The sequence below is a fragment of the Oryx dammah genome, unplaced genomic scaffold (assembly GCF_014754425.2).
Source record: "Oryx dammah isolate SB20612 unplaced genomic scaffold, SCBI_Odam_1.1 HiC_scaffold_2, whole genome shotgun sequence".
In the NCBI taxonomy this organism is placed as follows: domain Eukaryota; kingdom Metazoa; phylum Chordata; class Mammalia; order Artiodactyla; family Bovidae; genus Oryx; species Oryx dammah.
Genome location: NW_024070186.1, coordinates 89,916,533 through 89,938,056, shown reverse-complemented (window position 1 = coordinate 89,938,056; position 21,524 = coordinate 89,916,533). Strand labels below are relative to the sequence as shown.

The following is a 21,524-nucleotide window of genomic DNA, read 5'->3' as shown; positions in this document are numbered from 1 at the left end:
GTTTCCTAGAAGCTGCCATAGGGTACTTCAGCTTACATCCCATTGGCTAAAGCGTAGTCATATGGCCACACATAATTATAATGTAGTTATATGACCATACGTAATTATGGAGAAAGTAGTCTTTATTCTGAACAACCTTATCAGGTAAAAACTATTTTCAGTTCAATTCAGTCACTCAGTCGTGTCCGATTCTTTGTGACCCCATGAATTGCAGCACGCCAGGCCTCCCTGTCCATCACCAACTTGCCGAGTTCACTCAAACTCATGTCCATCAAGTCAGTGATGCCATCCAGCCATCTCATCGTCTGTCATCCCCTTCTCCTGCCCCCAATCCCTCCCAGCATCAGAGTCTTTTCCAATGAGTCAACTCTTCGCATGAAGTGGCCAAAGTATTGGAGTTTCAGCTTTAGCATCAGTCCTTCCAAAGAACACCCAGGTCTGATCTCCTTTAGGATGGACTGGTTGGATCTCCTTGCAGTCCAAGGGACTCTCAAGAGTCCTCCAACACCACAGTTCAAAAGCATCAATTCTTCGGCACTCAGCTTTCTTCACAGTTCAACTCTCACATCCATACATAACCACTGGAAAAACCATAGCCTTGACTAGACGGACCTTTGTTGGCAAAGTAATGTCTATGCCATAAATGGAGTATAATATGAGGGATACAATTCAAAGTCCCTACCATAGATCCTACAACTGAAATGTTAGTGATTATTCAGAACTTTTGCCTGCTAATTATTACAAGCTAAAGTCACAATGATGAAACCAATAGTTAATCCGCTGTGCTAGGATCACACTTGATACTTCTGTGATCGTCAATATGTAGGGATTAGGAGAAATGAGGTGGAAAGATAAGAAAACTTTTGCAACAAAGAAGTTGGGGGTGGTGGAGCAATGGTAGTCTGGCTAAAGTGGTGGCAACAAGAATCGAGAAGGAAAAATGGAGTGGAAAGAGATGGTAGAGTCAATGGAACAATATATTTGGATGTGGGAGGTAAGGGGGAAGAAGGATATAAAATGATTCTCAGCTTTGAAAGCAATTAGACTAAAAAGGGTAGTTTGGAAACCACATTAGACTCGTGGAATTAACTGCTGCAAATTGACCCAAAATCTCTACTTTATCTATTACTTGCCATAAATTTTCTGTTGAATGTACTAATGAAGTTAATAAACTTCTCCAGGTAGTTAATCTTTCACAGGAAAAATCTAACAGGTCTCAGAGACTTCCCCTAGCAAGTTATAATGTCCCCTTTCCTCATTAAGTACACCACACAGGATTTCTTAAAATTCTGAGTTCTTGAGTCATTCTTAATTCAAGCACCAGAATTTCTCAATGAGTAATCAATTTCCCCATCTAGAAAGTGGAATTGTTATTGCCCTCTTTACCATTGTAAGGTTCAAAATACATTGGATGTTTAAAGGACCTGACATGATGCTAGTTTCTATCTTCCTCCAAAGTACTATTCCATATATGCATTTATTCAACAAACAAATACTCAGCAATTCCTATTTCAGACCTTGTGCTAACTGCTGGTGAGCAAAGTTGAATGTAATCACTAGAAACAAAGTTACTAGTGTGTGTGTGTGTGTGTGTGTGTGTGTGTGTGTGTGTGTAGTTTACCTCTGAATGTTGAGGTAGATTCTGCCCACTGGTTGGGGAGCTCCTGAGGGTAGAGAACATCCTTGTGTGTGGCGCCTTTATATTTCCAGTCCTTAGCACATGTACTTATTAAATGTATGAATGAATATATGACCAAGGACAAGAAATGAAGCCAAAAGTCTGAGAGCAGGACTGGACACATAGAACGAGGATGGTCATGGATGTTCAGACGTTATTGGAGACAATTCTGTGAATGTTGAGTATCTGCTGGGGTGCTCCTTCCAATGAGGGCTCAGCACCCTCTGCTAGTGTGACTACTGGAGAAGCAGGTGGGCTCCTAAGGGGCTAGGGATGCATATGACCATGGTTAAGAGCTTGGAGTATAAAATCAGATATTTATGCATCTAATTATAATAAAGTGTGATCAGTCTTCCAAGACTGGAACTCCAAGATACAAGATATAAAAAACTCAAACAGGTGGACCTACCTAATCTCAGAGTCCTTGAAGAGTCCTCTAAGTTGCTCACTGCACAACTGAGGGGTTAGTGTGGCTAGAAATCCAACCTGTGCTCCACTCCCAAGCTGGACAAACATCTTGGTACAAGGCTGTGTCTGGCCCACAGGAGTTCAGCTATGGATGTCTGAAAGCTGAAAGACAAGGAGATGTTTTCCAGGCAAAGTTTAGGCCAGAGGGATCATGGTAGGGGAATGGCATATGTGAGGTCTAAGGATTTTTTAAAAGGCCTGTACTTGAGGATGTAATGGAAGTTCAGTGAGGCTGCAGTGTGAAGTTCAAAGGGAAGACTAGCAAGAGTGAGACTGGAAAGGTATTCATTACGGCTGGCGTTTCTTGTGAGTTTACTAGTTACACTGTGCTAATGGCTCGCCATGCATTATTTTACTGAGTTCAGAGGTTAAGTAACTTTTCCAAAGTCAGACGGTTAGAACTATGATTCAAACTCCAGAGCCTGTGCTCCAAACCACTTGTTCCATAGCATCCAAAGACTTGCAGTGGTGGATTGCAAAGGGACAAAACCAGAGACAGGAAGACCAGTTAGGAAATAACTGCACAAATCCAGATAAGAAATGCTGGTGGACTTAAGATGGCCTTGGGAATGGGAAACAGTGGGTGCATTCCAATGACATTTAAGAAGTAGAGTCTATAGAACTTAGTAACTATTTGAATGTGAAGGACAGTCATGAGAAGAGGGAGGAGGTAGTGTCTTTGTGGATAACATGTCATTTGTTGAGCCAGAAAACGGAGGAACAAGGTTGAGATGAAGGTAAGTTTAGAGTCTGTCAAGTTGGAAGCGCCTGTGGGACACTGGGGTGGAGATGCCCAGTTGACAGTTACAGTACTTGGGCCTGAGCCTGGCCTGAGCCTCAGGAGAGGCTGTGCAATCAACATGTAATTGGTGATTTGAAGTTGACCCACAGAAAGGGTGAGACAGAGTGAAAAGTAAGAAGCAGAGAGCTCCTACTAGGATAATGGTGCTAAGGCAGAAGGACCATTCCCTAGATCCAGCTGTAGAGTCTAGTAGAACATAATCAGACCCTTGATTTATCTGCGTCCTTTACAAGAACTGCTCTTCGATGGTTTATGGAGTATCATTTTACAAACTGAAACCATAGATCTGGAATAAAGAGGCCCCAAAATGGGAGGCTACCATAATAAATAAAAATCAGAGGCCTTCTCTGACATTTTTGTTTGACTTATAGTCAGATTTAAACTTGAATATGACTCAATCTGTATTTTCCATAAAAACATGTATGCTGAATAAAAGAGCATTAACAGCATTACAATACAAGGAACAGCTACCACTAGGCCAGTTCTAAGCATTATTCATAGGGAAGAATGAATAGATTAAAATTCAGTGGCAACATCAGTGGAGCTTCGGTTTATCAGTGGCCTCTTTAAACATGGTTCTGCTCTGAATATGGGCAAGTGAAGTTTTCTGTATCTTACACGAATTGCCATAAACATGAGCCTCTAAGCCATGCCCTCCCCACCTGCCTCTCTAAATGGAAATACCGAGCCATTTCTGTTGCAGTCATCCTAACATGGGATTGAGGCTTAGTTGAATTCATTTTTCCTCTCTTTTTTTTAGAAAGTACTACACACGGTCTCTGCATGATGTGACTTCTGAAGACTCAAGAGCCACCCACCTCACTAGTCTGCAATGGAGAAGGCAGAAATGGAAATTCAAGCACCACGGTTCCATTCTATTAATTCTGTAGACATGTGCCCCCACTGCAGGGAGTGAGTCGCACCAAGGGGAAAAGTCCTCAGGGGCCCCCAGACCACCAGCGCTCGTGTCCCTCTCCCTGGAGAGAAAACAGAACTATGGCACTTTATAGCTGCTGTTGGGTCCTCTTGGCTTTTTCTACCTGGTGCACTTCCGCCTATGGGCCCGACCAGCGAGCCCAGAAGAAAGGGGACATTATCCTCGGAGGGCTCTTTCCTATTCATTTTGGGGTTGCAGCGAAAGATCAGGATCTAAAGTCGAGGCCGGAGTCCGTGGAGTGTATCAGGTAAAGTCAGAAGTTGCTTCTCCTCTGAGTGGTTAGAGAAAAGCTGTACCAAACCCAAAATAATTTTTTCAAAGTTGGTTCTCTTTTCAGAAATGGTGATTAGTCATCATGCTGATGTTTATTATCCCCTCCCCTCATTTTTTTAAAAGAAATTTTTCTAAAAATCAAATGTCAAAGATATTAAATAGAAAAACCCATTGGCTGTTGGAGCCTGTGCTCCGTCACTGGGTAACTGAGTCATCATTGTTCACCTGGAGGCAGTGTTGCTTAATGGAAGATTAAGTACCTAGAAAGAAATTTATTGTAGGTTTTTGCAAACCTGAGTAGTAAAACCTCCCATTGACCTTAAGTGCCCCCAGTGGTCATAATTGAGTGTTGGCTGCCTCACTCTGATTTTTTTAAGGATTTTAAAGTTGAAAGAAGCTTTAGTGACTGGCATGACCCAGGCATCTTCAAAATGCAGCCCATAGCATTTGGAACCTCTCCTATTAGAAAGTCTTATATAAAGCTGAAATTTCCCTGCTAACACAGAATCCATTTAACTTTCTCATGGACTCTATCTTCAGCCATTAGAAGACAGCTAACATGCCCTCTTGAATCATTTCTTTTCCAGACATAATAGTCTTGGTTTTCTAAATAATTATTTCATGGCATGATTTTCAGACCCTCACCACTCTGGATGCCCTCTGTCTAATATTCCCTAATTTATCATGAGTCCTCTTATGGCATCTAACACTGGGCACAATTCCTTCAAATAGTGTCTGACTTCTCCAGAGGACAGTAGGCTGTATATCACCACCCTTAATCTGAACATCAGAGACCGTTACTGCACCTCAAGCCTTGACCCATCTTCTGAGAGAGAAGAGCACTTTCTCTTGAAACTTACAACTTCCAGATGGGATCCAGCACTTCTCCTTTGTCTTTCTGATAGCTAGAAAATGAAAAAAAACTACAGTTGTTCCAGCAAAACTGGTTTTCTGCTCATGTTCTAATGAGGGTTCACAAATTAGATAACATTCTCACATTTTTTTAATGAGTGCAGAAAAGCTAAGTGCAGAGTTTTGATGCTGCTGCTTATAACCTTCACGTAATCCATGAGGACATGTATCCCCTTTGTTGTACCCTACAGGACAGAGTTGTGCAGGCACCACATACATAGCTGAGATCACGTAAGAACTTGCCCTGAAGTAATATGTATATATTAATTGTATTAAAGACAGATTGGAGAAGGAAATGGCAACCCACTCCAGTATTCTTGCCTGGAAGACTCCATGGACAGAGGAGCGTGGCAGTCTATCGTCCATGGGGCAGCAAAGAATCACACATAACTGAGCAACAGAGCACACACATGCACACACAAACACACACACACAGATAGGAAAATCAGTTTAGCAGTATAGATGTTTTGTGTAATGAAAAATCCTATAATATGTCTTCATAACTTTTCAGGTTTAAAAATAAACAAATGAGGGAAATATGAACAAATATTACTAAGAGAAAATGTCACATTAAAAGTTAGACCAGGAACTTTGGGAAGCTAACTATACAGTGAAGTATAACAGCTTATATTTCTTTCCCCCTGCCACTGAGTTCAAGTCATGAAACCCACAATACAAAGAGAGAACCTGCAAAATTGTTAGGTTTTCTTCTCTGGGCACTGATACAGATCTAGAACACTTACCAAGTTCTCACTATGTGCTGTGTCCTGGGAGGGCAAAAGGTATGTCACGGACCCTATTTCTCTTTGTTCATTTGCCTGATTTTTATTTAAAATAATGTTCTTTGAAAAGCAATGCATGCTCATTTTTAAAAATACAAAGTATAAAAGAGACCAGAAAAAGCACATGATGTTAAAACTCATCATGCTACCACCCAGAAGTAACCACTGTTTGTGAACAGCTTCCTATGCATAATATTTGTTTGTTTGCTTGTTTGTTTATGAAGATGAGATCACTCATTTCTCTTTCCCCTTCAGCCTCCAGAAATGTCATAGTTTAAAGTTGTGACTGCAAATCTGAAACTAGTTTTAGGTTCCTATGTGTTAAAATCCTAATCTATTTATATTTTCCCTGATCCTTTTTTTAAAATCTCTGTATTACTGTTATTAAAATACTTCATATCAGCTACTTCAAATTCTTTACTGGATGATGCATTAAAAATGATTCATTCTATTACCACAATCCTTGTTATTATTGATCCCTAACTTTGTGTGAGGCACCACACTGAGAATTTTTTGTAGTTATCTCATATTCACAGTCTCCCTCTGAGGTAGGTGTTATCCCTGTTTTACAGAGAGGACTTTGAGTCTCAGAAAAGGCAGTGTCATGAAATTAGAGTTACGGAGCCAGGTTCAAACCCAGCTTTGCCCAGTCTGTACTCTAAAAAAGTTGACCAGAAAGCCTCTTGCTTTCTTCCATTTCTTCTTTCTTCCAGGTATAATTTCCGAGGATTTCGCTGGTTACAAGCTATGATATTTGCCATAGAGGAAATAAACAGCAGTCCAGCCCTTCTTCCCAACATGACCCTGGGATACAGGATATTCGACACTTGTAACACCGTCTCTAAAGCCTTGGAGGCCACCCTGAGTTTTGTGGCGCAGAATAAAATCGACTCTTTGAACCTTGATGAGTTCTGCAACTGCTCAGAGCACATCCCTTCTACCATCGCAGTGGTGGGAGCTACTGGCTCAGGCATCTCCACAGCAGTGGCCAACCTGCTGGGGCTCTTCTACATCCCCCAGGTACCCATGCTGCCTTAGATGGGGCAATGAGGGCAGGGATCAGGAGCAGCAGGCTTGGAGGATGCCACACCCAGTGTTGATACAGTTTGCTGTTATATTTTCCTTTCTCTGGCTTTACTTTGGCACCAAAGATCTTTTAATTATCTGTATCATGACCATTGGGGATTTCTGAGACCCCAAAGTCATCAACGTCTACTAGACCTTCACAATTCGTCCAAAATTCTTTCAAACATAAAACTTTTTTCTTTAACTTTAGTGTTTATGGCCATTCTTCTGCCCTTCCTAAAAGGAGTAAGACCAAATGCTGTAAATCCCACCTTTCAAACCCAAAATATCTGCCGTAAATCCTATTCCCTGAAACGTCTCTGTCTCTCTCTCCTCTGGTTGAAAGTTTAGCTCAGAGGAAAGTAGAGCATATTTTCTCACCGGCACTTAATCATTATCTTGCACATTCTAGAACTGGAAAATATCCTGTTTCATTCAACAGGTACTTGTAGAATGTATATGAATAAGCAGTGTCTACTGTGCAAGTGCTCAGCCTAGAGAGGGAAATAGATGTCTGCATTTTCAGATACTAACAATTCACTGAAATAAGTGCTTTAATAAATATTTGTTCAAAGTTGCGTGTTTTTTTTTTTCAACAAAACAAGACAGCAAACTCTAAATGCCATCTTGTGACTGATTTTTTTTCCCATGAAGTCTATAGAGCAAACCTTTTTTCGTGTTAATATTTATAGGTCTGTGACATCATTTTATAATAGTGAAAAATTGGAAACAACCTAAATGTCCGTGGATGGGAGAATCAGCCCAACTGTGTTGCATCTCTGATATCAATTTTTAAATGCAATTATAAATCATATTTTAAATTATTTTCTTCAACATCTAGTATTTAAAATTTGCAAGAGTACCTTTGCTAATTCACATTTCTAGGCTGGAAGCTTTCCATTTCCTTGGTGATAGCCATTATCCCTTTTTATATATGTGGCAACTGAGAAAGTCTTGTCATCATTTCCCGAATCCTTACTTCAGGGAATTAAAGGTGTTTCCCATGGGGAAGCCCTGGCTCTGTAATCTTTGTGCCAAAATGATCTAACAAAGCCCGCAACAGTAAATGTGTTGGACAAGATGCAAATATGCATCTTTATATTTAGCATATTGTGCAGTAGTATTTTAAAACACAAAAAAGCAAGTTGTCATGGTCAACAGATGTAAGATGTAACTGCCATCAATTCATTGTGGTTTGGATGAAAGATCAAGTTAAGTTGAACTTGAATTTTAAAAGTGTTGAGGAAACCATAATGATTATCAGTCAAACCAATGTAAGTATATCTGTGGCCCCAGTTCTCTGTCATGGCTGCATGTTGGAATCACTTCAAGAGGTTTAAACATACTGATGACTAGGACTCACCCACCAGAGATCCTTGTTTAATTAATGTGAGATGCAGCCTGGGCATCAGAAGTTCTGAAAGCTCTCTAGAGGAGTTTAATGCACAGCAGAGCTGGGAACCACTGCCCTGCAAGGTGAGGACTGCTGCTGCTGCTAAGTCGCTTCAGTCGTGTCCGACTCTGTGCAACCCCATAGACGGCAGCCCACTAGGCTCCTCCGTCCCTGGGATTCTCCAGGCAAGAATACTGGAGTGGGTTGCCATTTCCTTCTCCAATGCATGAAAGTGAAAAGTGAAAGCGAAGTCGCTCAGTTGTGCCCGACTCTGAGCAACCCCATGGACTGCAGCCTACCAGGCTCCTCCGTCCATGGGATTTTCCAGGCAAGTGTACTGGAGTGGGGTGCCATAACAGAGGCCCCAATTGTATTTCTTATGCCACTCACGCCACCAAGTGGCTGGAACAAGTGAGCTGGCTGGAAAAAGTTGTGGTTAGAAGTTTTCTGAATCATTCATGAAACTCTTCCCTCTTACAACAAAAAAGTTTTGTGTGTTTTTAAGGGGCTTTTTGGGGGAGGAGTGGGTAATGAAGTGGTATTTATCCCCACTTTTATAGTTTGCCTTTCTAAAAGTAGACAAATATTATAAATGCATTCTTTAAAAGAAACATATCCATGAAGGATATGTTTGTAATTTTCAAATCTTTGAAACCCTTTTGGCCCATTTTTCAAAAGATCAAGAAGTGAACAATAATGAATGAATTTACAAAAGGCCTGAATAGACTTTTCTGTCACTTGAGTCTGCAAATGGAGCTCTCTAAAAACAATAACATCTCAACAATTAATCTAACTACCTGCCTGATGAGATCTCATAATAGAACAAGAAGTAGGTTGTTTCAATGAAAGAAAAAGGTGTCACTTTCACATTATAATTCCCAAAATCAAAGCCCTTACCATTCCCTCATTTCTGAGAAGTTCCATTTAGTGTAAAAATGCTTTGTCCTTCAGAAAAAATGGTCCAGTAACTTGGAACTTCCTAACTGGTGAGCCAGAACACCGAAGGGTGCTGCAGATGAGCTAAGACACTAATCCTCTCTGGGATGGTGGGTGGGGTCTAGGGTGGTCAGAACTAGTCAGTCTTCTCCATTCAGCCCACCTTCTATGTTTGCCATAAGGTGAAAAGATATTGGAAGCTCTGCACTAATGAATGCTTTACATGGTATTTGGATACCCCTTTAAGCAAAGATCTTTTACCACCAAAGATCTTGGCTTTCAATTGTTGGTGACCCAGTCCCATGCTCAAATATAGAACTGGCTATGTCCTGGAAAGTGGAAATACATCAAGACAGCTTCTCCAGGGTGTTTTTCAGCCTCTCCAAGTTTTGCAGACCCACATCAAAAGCCTGTCAAGGGACCTCCCTGGTGGTCCAGTGGCTAAGAGTCCAAGCTCCCAATGCAGGGGGCTCAGGTTTGATCCCTGATCAAAGAACTAGATCCCACATGCCAAAACTAAAGACTGAATATCCTGTGTGTCAATACAGCCAAATAAATTTAAAAAAATTTTTAAGTCTGTCAAGCAGCCTCGACCACCACCTGAAACTGCAGAGGCAAGGGCTCTCAGTGGTGGCTGAGCTCACTGAGAAGCCAGGACAGGAAAGGATGTTTTTCTGACTATATTTGATCATGCACCTCATTGGTATTGTGACGAAGGGGAATTGAGCCTAATAAACCTAAATGGCTAATTGAGCCTAAATGATAAGCAGTTCTTAGAAATGACTGCAATTGTGGGTACTTTTGTCTAAAGTACTGTGGGGGTAGAGTAGGTGGGAAGATAGGGGAAGAAAGAGAGGGAATAGCTGGAGACTAGAAGAGAGAAACTAGGCAGAATAAGAAAGGGGAACCCCTGGGGCTCCTCTAAAGAGCCTTAGGTTCATAATCCAAAGGGAACCTGACTCCTTCCAGAAGTGAGTCACGGACAAAGTGTTCATTATAGTAAAGGGGAAGCTAAAATATTCAAATGAGAGTGTGGACCCCACAGGCAGAAGATATGTGCATGGAGCTATTGTAACCAATGAAGAAGCACAGAGAAAGTTAGGAGAAATTATGAACAGTGCATATAGGATAAGCAGATCCTATGGTTGTTGAGTTGACTTTATAGCCAGATCCATTTTTTAAAATTTATTTTTGTCTATAGTGGGTTTTTGTTCCTCCACACAGGCTCTCTAGTTGTGGTGTGTGGTTTTCTCATTATGGTGGCTTCTCTTGTTGCAGATCACTTGCTCTTGGGTGCACAAGCTTCAGTAGTTGCATCTTCAAGAACTCTAGAGCCTGGGTTCAGTAGTTGTGGCTCAGGGGCTTAGTTGCCCCAGGCAGGGCACGAGGAATCTTCCCTAGCCGAGGATCGAACCTGTGTCCCCTGCATTGGCAGGAGGATTCCCAACCACTAGACTACCTGGGAAGTCCCAGACCCGTTTTGAAGGGAGCAATGTGAAGGACCACCTACTAGGAACTGGAATGCTCTTTGATAGACTGGCAGGTGCTTGAGTGCTCACACTGGAAAGGAACAGATTCCGGTTGTCCTCACACTTTTATCCTGTCTGCAGTGGCCAGCATAGCCCGCATGTCTGATGTATTAGATCAATGAATGCTCGAAGATTCTCCTCCACACAGCCTTGAGGTCCACCTGGCACTTCCCTCACTCATTCGATCTGTATTCTCTCCAGGTCAGCTATGCCTCCTCCAGCAGACTCCTCAGCAACAAGAATCAGTTCAAGTCCTTCCTCCGCACCATACCCAACGACGAGCACCAGGCCACAGCCATGGCTGACATCATCGAGTACTTCCGCTGGAACTGGGTGGGCACGATTGCAGCTGATGATGACTATGGCCGGCCGGGGATCGAGAAGTTCCGAGAGGAAGCCGAGGAGAGAGACATCTGCATCGACTTCAGCGAGCTCATCTCCCAGTACTCTGACGAGGAAGAGATCCAGCAGGTGGTGGGCGCGATCCAGAATTCCACCGCCAGAGTCGTAGTCGTCTTCTCCAGCGGCCCAGACCTGGAGCCCCTCATCAGAGAGATCGTCCGGCGCAACATCACAGGCAGGATCTGGCTGGCCAGCGAGGCCTGGGCCAGCTCTTCCCTGATTGCTATGCCCGAGTATTTCCATGTGGTCGGAGGCACAATTGGGTTTGGTTTGAAGGCTGGGCAGATCCCAGGCTTCCGGGAATTCCTGCAGAAAGTCCACCCCAGGAAATCTGTCCACAACGGTTTTGCCAAGGAGTTTTGGGAAGAAACATTTAACTGCCACCTGCAAGAAGGTGCTAAAGGACCCTTACCCGTGGACACCTTCCTGAGAGGTCATGAAGAAGGAGGTGCCAGGATAAGCAATAGTTCCACTGCCTTCCGACCTCTATGTACAGGAGAGGAGAACATCAGCAGTGTCGAGACTCCTTACATGGATTATACACATTTACGGATATCCTACAATGTCTACTTAGCCGTCTACGCTATTGCTCATGCCCTGCAAGATATATACACCTGCATACCTGGGAGAGGGCTCTTCACCAACGGTTCCTGTGCAGATATCAAGAAGGTTGAAGCTTGGCAGGTACCTCCTTCTCTTAGACAGCAGTTCACTGTGTAATAAGCAGAGCTGGACTGACCCAAGCAAGACAGATTAAAGTGGTTACCTCAAAAAGTCAATACCTAAATGAGGTCACTAGATGTAGCCTTGGAGTCAAATTGCCTTTTCAAACATCTGGGCAACTGACTTCTGCAAAACTGATAGTAATTTAATTTGATTCTCTGTTTCAAGCCTTGAGCTCAGCTATTCGTTAGGCTAGTGGTTCAAAATACCTGAAGTATGGTCCCTAAATATTTTTAAATATCCCAGGACAGATTTAGTACTGGGTGGAGTGTCTTTATACTGCTTAAATTAAAGATAGTAGTCCCTTGTAGGCAACAAATATTTCTTGAGTACTTATTATATCCCATATGCTAAGGGGCATAAAACCATAAAATTAGTGTCACTATGTTTAGCCACCTCTTTTGCCTTTGTATTACTCACAATATAATGTGTTGGACCCCAAGAAAGTCAGCTAAGCTTAGAACACAAGTAAATCAAGGGCACAGAAAAAAAAAAAAAAACCCTCTTCTTAAAAAGATGCTGGATATTTCAAAAAGAAGCCCTGAAGTAGTTATCATAAAAAATAATCCAAACTTCAGTGGAACCCCTACTCTTTAGACTTGTTTTGAATTTTTGAATTATACACAGGAGACATAACCAAGAGCTTCTGAAAATCAAAGTCTGACCTGACATATCCCATGAAGCCGTTCATGTCTTGCATACATACTTTGATTTTTCAGTCAGACTGTGTTTTACGCTCTCTTTGTATTTTCCTCTGATAGGCTGAACTATCAGAGTTCGTGATGAGAAGGTTGTGAGGGGAGAGTGTGGAACCCCTGAATATGGGTTGAATGAATCAGCATCCAGCTTCAGCTATGGTTCCCCCTTTTACTGTCTGCATCATCTCAGGAAAGACACCGCTCTAAGTCAGTCTCTGCATCGGTAAAATGACCGTAATGCCCAGCCTACTTTCCACCCAAGTTTTTTGGAAAAGGAAATGAGATGATCTATGTGAAAGCAACTAGTAAATTTTCAAACTCTGAACAGGTGGTGATCGTTTTAAGTAGGATTTCCAACATGCCTCAAATTAATCAATAAACTGGGTAAAAATTGATAATGAAAATAGCTTTACATACAGAACCCAACCACCTCAAACCCTTGGGAAAAGTTGCCAAGAAACAAAGGGTGTACATCCTATGTCAGTCACTTTAGCAATTCTCATAGAATAAGGAGTGACTGTCTAGGCTGGTAGAATGAACCAGGAGGACCTACAGGTTCTCAGCCCTTCTTGTGTATGAAAAGTCTCACTCAGACATCACTGTTGGCTAAATGTTATGAGGGACTGAAAGTTTTCTTCCTCACATTGCACCCCACACACTGCCTAACAAAGAAAAAGGAGCTCTAATGAAAGTCAAAGATCAAAAAGACTTCAGAAACCATGATACTAAGGAGTAGAGTTTCAAGAAAGAAGAACAGACAGTCTTTTAGTAAGTACTAGTGTCTTTCTCTGGAGAAGGCAGTGGCACCCCACTGCAGTGCTTTTGCCTGGAGAATCCCATGGACAGAGGAACCGGTGCGCTGCAGTCCATGGGGTCACTAAGAGTCGGACACGACTGAGCGACTTCACTTTCACTTTTCACTTTCATGCATTGGAGAAGGAAATGGCAACCCACTCCAGTGTTCTTGCCTGGAGAATCCCAGGGACGGGGGAGCCTGGTGGACTGCCGTCTATGGGGTCGCACAGAGTCCGACACGACTGAAGCGACTTAGCAGCAGCAGCAGCAGTGTCTTTTTCTCTTCCCTTTCATATCTCCCTCTCCTTCTTCCTTTCCTTCCTGAGAAGCCTATGGATAAAAAAAAAAAAAAAAACCCTAAAGAAAAATCCCAGGGTGGGATTGAAGGGGAAAGAGGCTACCAGTGGGTAGTTCGACAGGTCTGCTCTTAAATGACGCTTTTCCCAGACAAGGAAGTCACATCTGGATGTTCAAGGCTGAAACGGACATATGAAGGGAAAAAAAAGAATTAAGCTATAGTCAAGAGTGGGACTTTCAGTTTCATGCAGTGGAAAATTCAAACCAACTGGCTTAAACAAAAGCCTAAACATTATTAATATCTCACAATACTGAAAATCTCAGAAAGATTCCAAGTGAAACTAGACTCTCTCTTCATCTCTTTGTTCCTTGTCCCTTGGGGTTAGCAGTTTTCCACCTCTGCAGCAGCTTCAGGCTCATAAAATCCTTACTGCTAGGTTATCCTTCCTTCCCAAGATTTCTTGGAAAAGTCCCAGAAACCACATTGATTAGACAGCTTGAGATCACAAGTCTGTCCATGAAGTTAGGAATGGAGTTCTCCCAAACTACTTAGACTGAGCATAAGAGGGGAGTTGGATCCCCAAAGGGCAATCAGAATGCTATTAGCAAAAGGAGGAGGAAAGAAAAGCTAAGTGGCCAAAATAAAGAGCAGCCACTACACAGACGCCTCAGCTGACCCTAGGACAGGTAAGCATGTGTCCTCCTGGCTCACACAAGGTCTGGTACAAATTCATCCAGGAGAGGAGGCAGGAAAGTAGGATCAGCGCTCTGGGGAGGAGCAACATGTGGGCATTGGCCAAAGTGTCCTGTGTGCTTGCTGTAAAGTCTCTGTTAAGCCTCGGGAACCCAGGTGGTTGGGTGGGCGTTCTGCAGTTTAAGATCTTCGCCATGTCTCGGTCTATCAGGAGATGGACCAACAATTATTCACTCTCATTTTTAACACCTACATGGAAACATATCACCTGTACAATCCATACAGTCTAATCCCAGAATTCCACCCCAACCTTCTCTCAATTCTCTTCTAAGCCAATCTGCCTCATACCTCCCCACAAAGCACTTACTCATTTTTGGCATAGTACTTGTACCTGAAGAGCTGTCAATTTTTTGTCTCCTCTGTCATTGTCCACCATGAACTTTTAACCTTTTTTCAAAATTCTCTTTCTTCTGGAAGTCTTTTCTAATTATACCCCTCACCACCACCACACACACACACTTTCTGACCATTCTTTCTTCTTTACTTTTGCCATTTATATAGACCCAATTTAATCTTCTACAGCTCCTCAGTTGACCAAAATAGATTCTTATCAACAAAACTTCTGGTTAAATAAAGTCAACCACAATTTTCTTCTTTTGTTGATCTTTTCTCCCCATAAAATTTATCAGTCAAGTCATATGCCTTTAAAGTAACACTAACAGGTAACTTAAGAGCACACAGCATAGAATTCCCTCCTGACCCCCACGGACACCCCCAAGGCCTCCTCTCACCACCACTCAGCTTTCTCTTCCCTCTGACTCCTCTGCTGTTCTCTGAGCTTCATAAAAGCAGGAATTATGTCTGTATTGTTCAGCACTGGGTCCAGAACCTCTGACACCTGAATATGTGTAGGAAAAAATGAATGAATGAATAGCAATCTAGTTGATTTGATCTGACAACACAACATAGAGAGAGTCCTTTGTAGACAATTATTCAACCCAACAACCCAGCCTTGAATCAATGACTCTGGCCAGGATATTCTAGACTCTGACTGGATGAGCTTGGGTCACATGCCCAGGACAGTCTAAACTCTGATTGAATGAGCATATTAAATTTGATTTAATAATCAAATTTGAATGGAACATCATGTAAATAAATAGGTAAGGAACCACCTGCTTCCTTTCAGGATGATTGTGCACAAGGCATGCTTCCTGCTTTCTCCCACCTTATACCAGCCACTTACTTGTCAAAAAATAGGCATGCTTGGGAATTCCCTGGTGGTCCAGTGGTTAGGAGTGGACACTTTCCCTGTGGGGGCCCAGATTCAATTCCTGGTTGGGGAAATAAGATCCCATAAGCCGAGTAACACAGCCCCAAAAAAGGTATGCGTGATGAAAGAACGGTGGTGATAACAGAAGTCAAATGGAATTAATCTTTCTAGGAATTGCTGGTACCACTAGGGTCTGGGAGGGAGGGGATGAATTGAGGTGAGAGCCAGAGGCAGTAGAGGGGAAATAAGAAAACATGACTGAGGTTAGAGAAAGGAATTGGTCCTGGATTTCCTTACACTCAGCACAGTAAGTGGCCATGAAGCAATAGACTCTGTGTGAGCTGTCCCTCGTTTTTGTGAACGGAGTGCTTCATGCAGTCCATCCCATTTTCCCTCTGTGCTAAGAAGTTGTGTCATATGTACATGCTGGAAATTCTAGTTTCTAGTCTTTGGCTTAATTCAATTGACCCTTAGAGTACATACCAAGAGGTGATTCCCATTTATGCTTATAATGAGCAATAATTTGACTTTAAAATCCTTTAGAGGAAATACCCTAAAAGGCCACAAGATGGAAATATTACCACATACTAGATAATACATCATAATACACACAATAGATGATACATAGTAATACATAATAAGTGATGCATGGCCCCTCTTCTAGAATGCCTTTCTTAGTGTTTAGTTTTCTTTTTGACTCTGTCAGTCTCTCTCTGTATATTATCTTCTATGTTTAAGTCTTTCTTTCGGGTTTTTTTTTTTCTTTTTCTTCCAGTCCAAGGACTGAACCTATATCTCCTGTATCTCCTGCATTGCAGGCAGATTCTTTACCTGCTAAGCCATCAGGGAAGCCCTCTTTCTCATATTTCTCCCCAGATGAAATAATTTAGAAGCATATTACACAGAATTATAATCTCAAGTAAAATTTGTGTTTTGTTTTTTAAGGAAACTATTAGTTCCTTCTTTTAAAATCCTCAAAAAAATAAGTGTGTCTGTGTGGGGATTCCCCAAGAGTTCCGTGGTCAGGACTCCACACTTTCACTGCTGAGGGCTAGGGTTCAATCCTTGGTCAGAGAACTAAAATCCCACAAGCTGTGTGGCTTGGCCAAAAAGAAAATAAAAATTAAAAAATAAAATAAAATTCTAAAAGAAGAGTGTTTCTCTGGGGGAGATATCTAAATCATTTTTTAACTTATGTTGCCTTTTTGTGGGTCAGTGATTATCACTTTAAAGATTCCCTATCATTGCTTTTAAGGGTGAAATGGTTTCCATCTCTGCCTCTGCTGATACAAAAGGTATTGATATGATCCAGAAAATCAGGTGCTTGAGTACCTAACTTGCAAGTCAATATACCAGAATAAATATTAAAGATGCCTAAAGAGATGACTTGAAGACATGACTTAGTAAACTGATAATTGATTATTAATGGACAAGGTGCAAATTTTGACTACAAAAATGCAACACTTATGTTATCTTACTTATATACCTGCTATGAGGATGAAACACTACAGTACTGTGCAGGTCAGGATATCTGAAGTGAGGAGAAAGTAAACGACATCATCTGAATGGACCTTTAAGGATGGATAAGATGTATGGAGGGCTTCCCTGGTGGCTCAGATGGTAAAGAATCCGCCTGCAATGCAGAAGACCCTGGTTTGATCCCTGGATTGGGAAGATCCCCTGGAGGAGGGCATGGCAACCCACTCCAGTATTCTTGCCTGGAGAATCTGCATGGACAGGGGAGCCTGGCAGGCTACCATCCATAGCGTCTCAAAGAATCAGACACGACTGAGCGACTAACCACAGCACAGTATGATGTATGGAAAGGATCTATTCCTTGAAGGAAATGTCAAATGCAAAGGCAAATACAACAACACAGATGAATAACAAAAGTATCATGAACAAAAACCCATATTGAAAAATAAGAGAGTACAAACTGTATTGTGCAATTTATATGATAGTCTACCTCTAATGATAGGGGAAAAAAACAAATCAGCAGTGACCCGGGGCTGCAAATGGGGTGAGGACTGACTTGAAAGGAACATCAGGAAAGCCTTTTGTGGTGACAGTAGTGGTAGTTACACAGGCATACACATTCACCAAGACTCAGAACTCTACACTTAAAATGGGTGCATTTTATCCTATGTAAACTATATGTCAATAAAGCTGATTAAATAGGGGACAACAACAGAAAGTCTCCAAGGGAGGGCAGGTCATGCACGGAGATTTGAATGCCGTTCAGTCTGAAACACTTCCAGTTACTGCCTCTTGTGCTGCCACAAGCATTATACATGTCTCTACCATCCCATTTTAAAATATGTCCATCTTCTCAACCTAAATTTCACATTAGTCAAACTATTGTAGCTAGAGATAGACAACCTAATAGCTAGGCGATAAATCTGACTCCTTTACCTCTATAGGTGAGGAGGGCATGGCAACCTACTCCAGTACTCTTGCCTGGAGAATTCCATGGACAGAGGAGCCTGGTGAGCTACAGTCCATGGTGTCGCAAAGAGTCAGACACAACTGAGTGACTTAGCACAGCACACAGCACACTTATATAGGAAGTATATATTGTAATGTTGGAGAGTTCGGACTCTAGCACCAGACTGCTGCTGCTGCTAAGTCACTTCAGTCATGTCCGACTCTGTGTGACCCCATAGCCGGCAGCCCACCAGGCTCCTCTGTCCCTGGGATTCTCCAGGTAAGAACACTGGAGTGGGTTGCCATTTCTTTCTCCAATGCAGGCATGCATGCTGAGTCGCTTCAGTTGTGTCCGACTCTGTGCAAGCACCAGACTAACTGGGTTTAAATCCCATTTGCTACCTAACAGCTTTATGGCCTTGAGTAGTCACTTAATGTGCCTGTGGCTCATTTTCCTCGCCTGAGAAATAGAAGCCTCTGTCTGAAACTTATGAGTTTGTTATGAGATGACATTAGTCAATATGCATGCAGTGCTTAAGACACTGCCTATACATAATGAACTATTTTTAATATATTTGGACTTTTTATTAAAAAAGAAAGGATCATGCATCATGTAATTACTTTGAATTACTTTATTGCAGCTAAGTGAATAATTCTGGCACTCACTATATTAAGAGACTTCCATCCTGCATTTTAGGTGTTGATTGCTCCTTTCATCATTCTTTCATGGAACAGCTGTGGTTTGGGACTTACCCTTCTCTTCAGGCAACTCCCAGCTATCACTCCAACATTGTTACACTATGGTGATTCCAACTTTCTTTTTCCTCAAGAAAGTGGTAGGGGTTTTATAGTCAGTTTACTCCATTTTTTAACGGTTACTGAGAATTAAATTTGCCTATAACCAAGAACATAACATGCAAAATATAATATTTAACTGCAACTTTCTAAAAAGACCACAAAAGAGGAGTGTGGTAGGCTACAGTCCATGGGGTCGAAAAGAATTGGACACAACTGAGCGACCTCACTTTCACTTTCAGAAGGTTTGTTTATCTTTTTAAATCAGAAACAAGAACTTAGGTTACATTTATACCTCAAAAGGAGAAATTGTGTTGGCCCTTAATCCCAGAGTATAATTTTAAATATTTTGCTTTTGAATATATAGGTTTAAGTTCCAACCGTAAAAGTCTCTTAAAAAAACTAACTTTTATGGTCCTCCTGCCTATTTACTCTTTAATATCATATTGGCCTCATTTTTCTCATCTATCCTCAGGTCAGTGAAAACCTCATTTGGGGCACCATTTGACAAACCTACCAGTATTGATTTAGTATCTATTCTATTATGCTGGGGTCAGGAAGATTCCTTGGAGTAGGAAATGGCCACCCTCTCTAGTATTCTTGCCTGGAAAATTCCATGGACAAAGCAACCTGGCAGGCTATAGTCCATGGGGTTGCAAAGAGCCGGACACAACTTAGCAACCAAACAACAACAACAACAAAATAAATTTCTAGCCGCAAAGGTCCCAGGGTGCTTTCTTTTCTGGATAAGATGTTTGCGCTACTAATTCTTACCTCTGCCTATCTTTATCTCTTGTCCTGTCTGAGGCTAGAGTTACCAGGTCTCCTTAGTAAACTCTCAGCACCAAGTATCCTGGAGGTCATCTTGGTATGAAGGTCTCTAGACCTGCTGCTGAATGTCAGCTCCACCAACAAAGTCATATTTGTATATTTTAAATCTCTTTCCTTGCTTTCTTTTTTGAAACAGCTTTTATTGAGATATAATTCATACACCATACAGTTCACCTATTAAAATGTACGAGTCAGCAGTTTTTAGTATATTCACTGAGTTGTGCAGACATAACTGCAATCAATTTTAGAACATTTCACTGTATCAAAAAGAAATCTCATATTCCATTCCCTTTGTATAACTGAATCACTTTGCTATACACCTTAAACTATCACAATGCTGTTAATCAACTATACTCCGATATAAAATAAAAAGTCAAAAAAAATAAACTTCATACTTTTTGGAGAAGGCAATGGCACCCCACTCCAGTACTCTTGCCTGGAAAATCCCATGGACGGAGGAGCTTGGTGGGCTGCAGTCCATGGGATCACTAGGAGTCGGACACAACTGAGCGACTTCACTTTCACTTTTCACGTTCATTCGTTGGAGAAGGAAATGGCAACCCACTCCAGTGTTCTTGCCTGGAGAATCCCAGGGATGGGGGAGCCTGGTAGGCTGCCATCGCACAGAGTTTGACACGACTGAAGCGACTTAGCAGCAGCAGCAGCATACCTTTTAGCTATCACTCTCTCTTACCTCATTCCCCCATTCTTAAATTACCACAAATGTACTTTCTGTATCTGTATATTTGGACATTTCTGGACATTCATATAAATAAAGTTACAAAATATGTGGTCTTTTGCAACTGGCTTCTTTCACTTAGCATGTTTTCAAGATTCATCCATGTTGTAGCATCTATCAGTACTTTATTTTTATGGCTGAATAGTATCCACTTGTATTTTATTTATCCATTCATCTAATTGATCGGCATTGGGCTGTTTCCACTTTTTAGTTATTATGAATGTTGCTGTTATGAACATTCATGTATGGTTATTGTGTGGACTTATGTTTTCATTTTTCTTGGCTATATACATAAGAGTGGAATTGCTGGGTTGTATGGACACTCTATGCTTAACTTTTTGAGAAAGTGCCAGACTATTTTCAAAAGTAGCTGCTTCGTTTTACATCCCCACCAGTAGTGTGTGGAAGATTCTAATTTCTCTTCATTCATATCAACATTGTTATTACCTGATCCTATGCCTCTTGATATGAAATCTAGTTTCTTTGCCTTGACTGCTCTTTGCCTGTCAACTTTATTTCCTCTTGTTGTCTAACACTTACACAAATTTTGAGAAGTTGGTCTCTTCACTGCCCCCATAATACTTTGTTTGCCCATGTTGTGCCCTTGTCTTTAACACCTTCCTTTCCTTTGTCCTTTACCACTCCAAATTTCTACCATACCTCAAGCCTGCATTAAGGCCCTTTTAATGTCCTTCTCCCCTGAATTCCTCTGTGCTCAGAGTTGATTCCCCTAAGTTAGGCATTAACTGTATTTTACCTTGCACTGTTGGCTCTATCATCCAATATGTCTTATATCTTATCACTCTAATCCATATGTAAACTCCTTGAGGACTTTATTACTACATCCTGCACACCACAGCCCAATTCAAATCACACAGTAGATATTCTATAAATATTTGTTTGTTGATTGATTCTAACAGGATAAAAATATAACCTTGAATTGACAATGGGTTTTTAATTGACATATAACTTAGTTTTTAATATTTATTTTATTTATTGTTTATTTATGTGGCTGCACCAGGCCTTAGTTGCAGCATGTGGGATCTTTTAGTCGTGGCATGCAAACTCTCTAGTTGCAGCG

At 41.5% G+C, this 21,524-nt stretch overlaps 1 protein-coding gene and 1 long non-coding RNA gene across 2 annotated transcripts in view; one reads left to right on the top strand and one right to left on the bottom strand.

Annotated features, from left to right (window-relative positions):
* Nucleotides 1-602: 602 nt before the first annotated feature.
* On the bottom strand, nt 603-11,663 carry LOC120870978. The gene is made up of 3 exons (XR_005722914.1): nt 11,590-11,663; nt 2,088-2,248; nt 603-632 (listed from the first exon to the last, which is right to left on the bottom strand). It is a non-coding gene; the product is annotated as an uncharacterized LOC120870978 (long non-coding RNA).
* The window catches only part of CASR (calcium sensing receptor), a 30,154-nt gene continuing 12,574 nt past the window's right edge, over nt 3,945-21,524 (top strand). The window contains exons 1-3 of the mRNA XM_040250541.1: nt 3,945-4,132; nt 6,566-6,872; nt 10,977-11,861. Coding sequence (XP_040106475.1) covers nt 3,945-4,132; nt 6,566-6,872; nt 10,977-11,861 — 1,380 coding nt within the window. The remainder of the gene's footprint in view (nt 4,133-6,565; nt 6,873-10,976; nt 11,862-21,524) is intronic.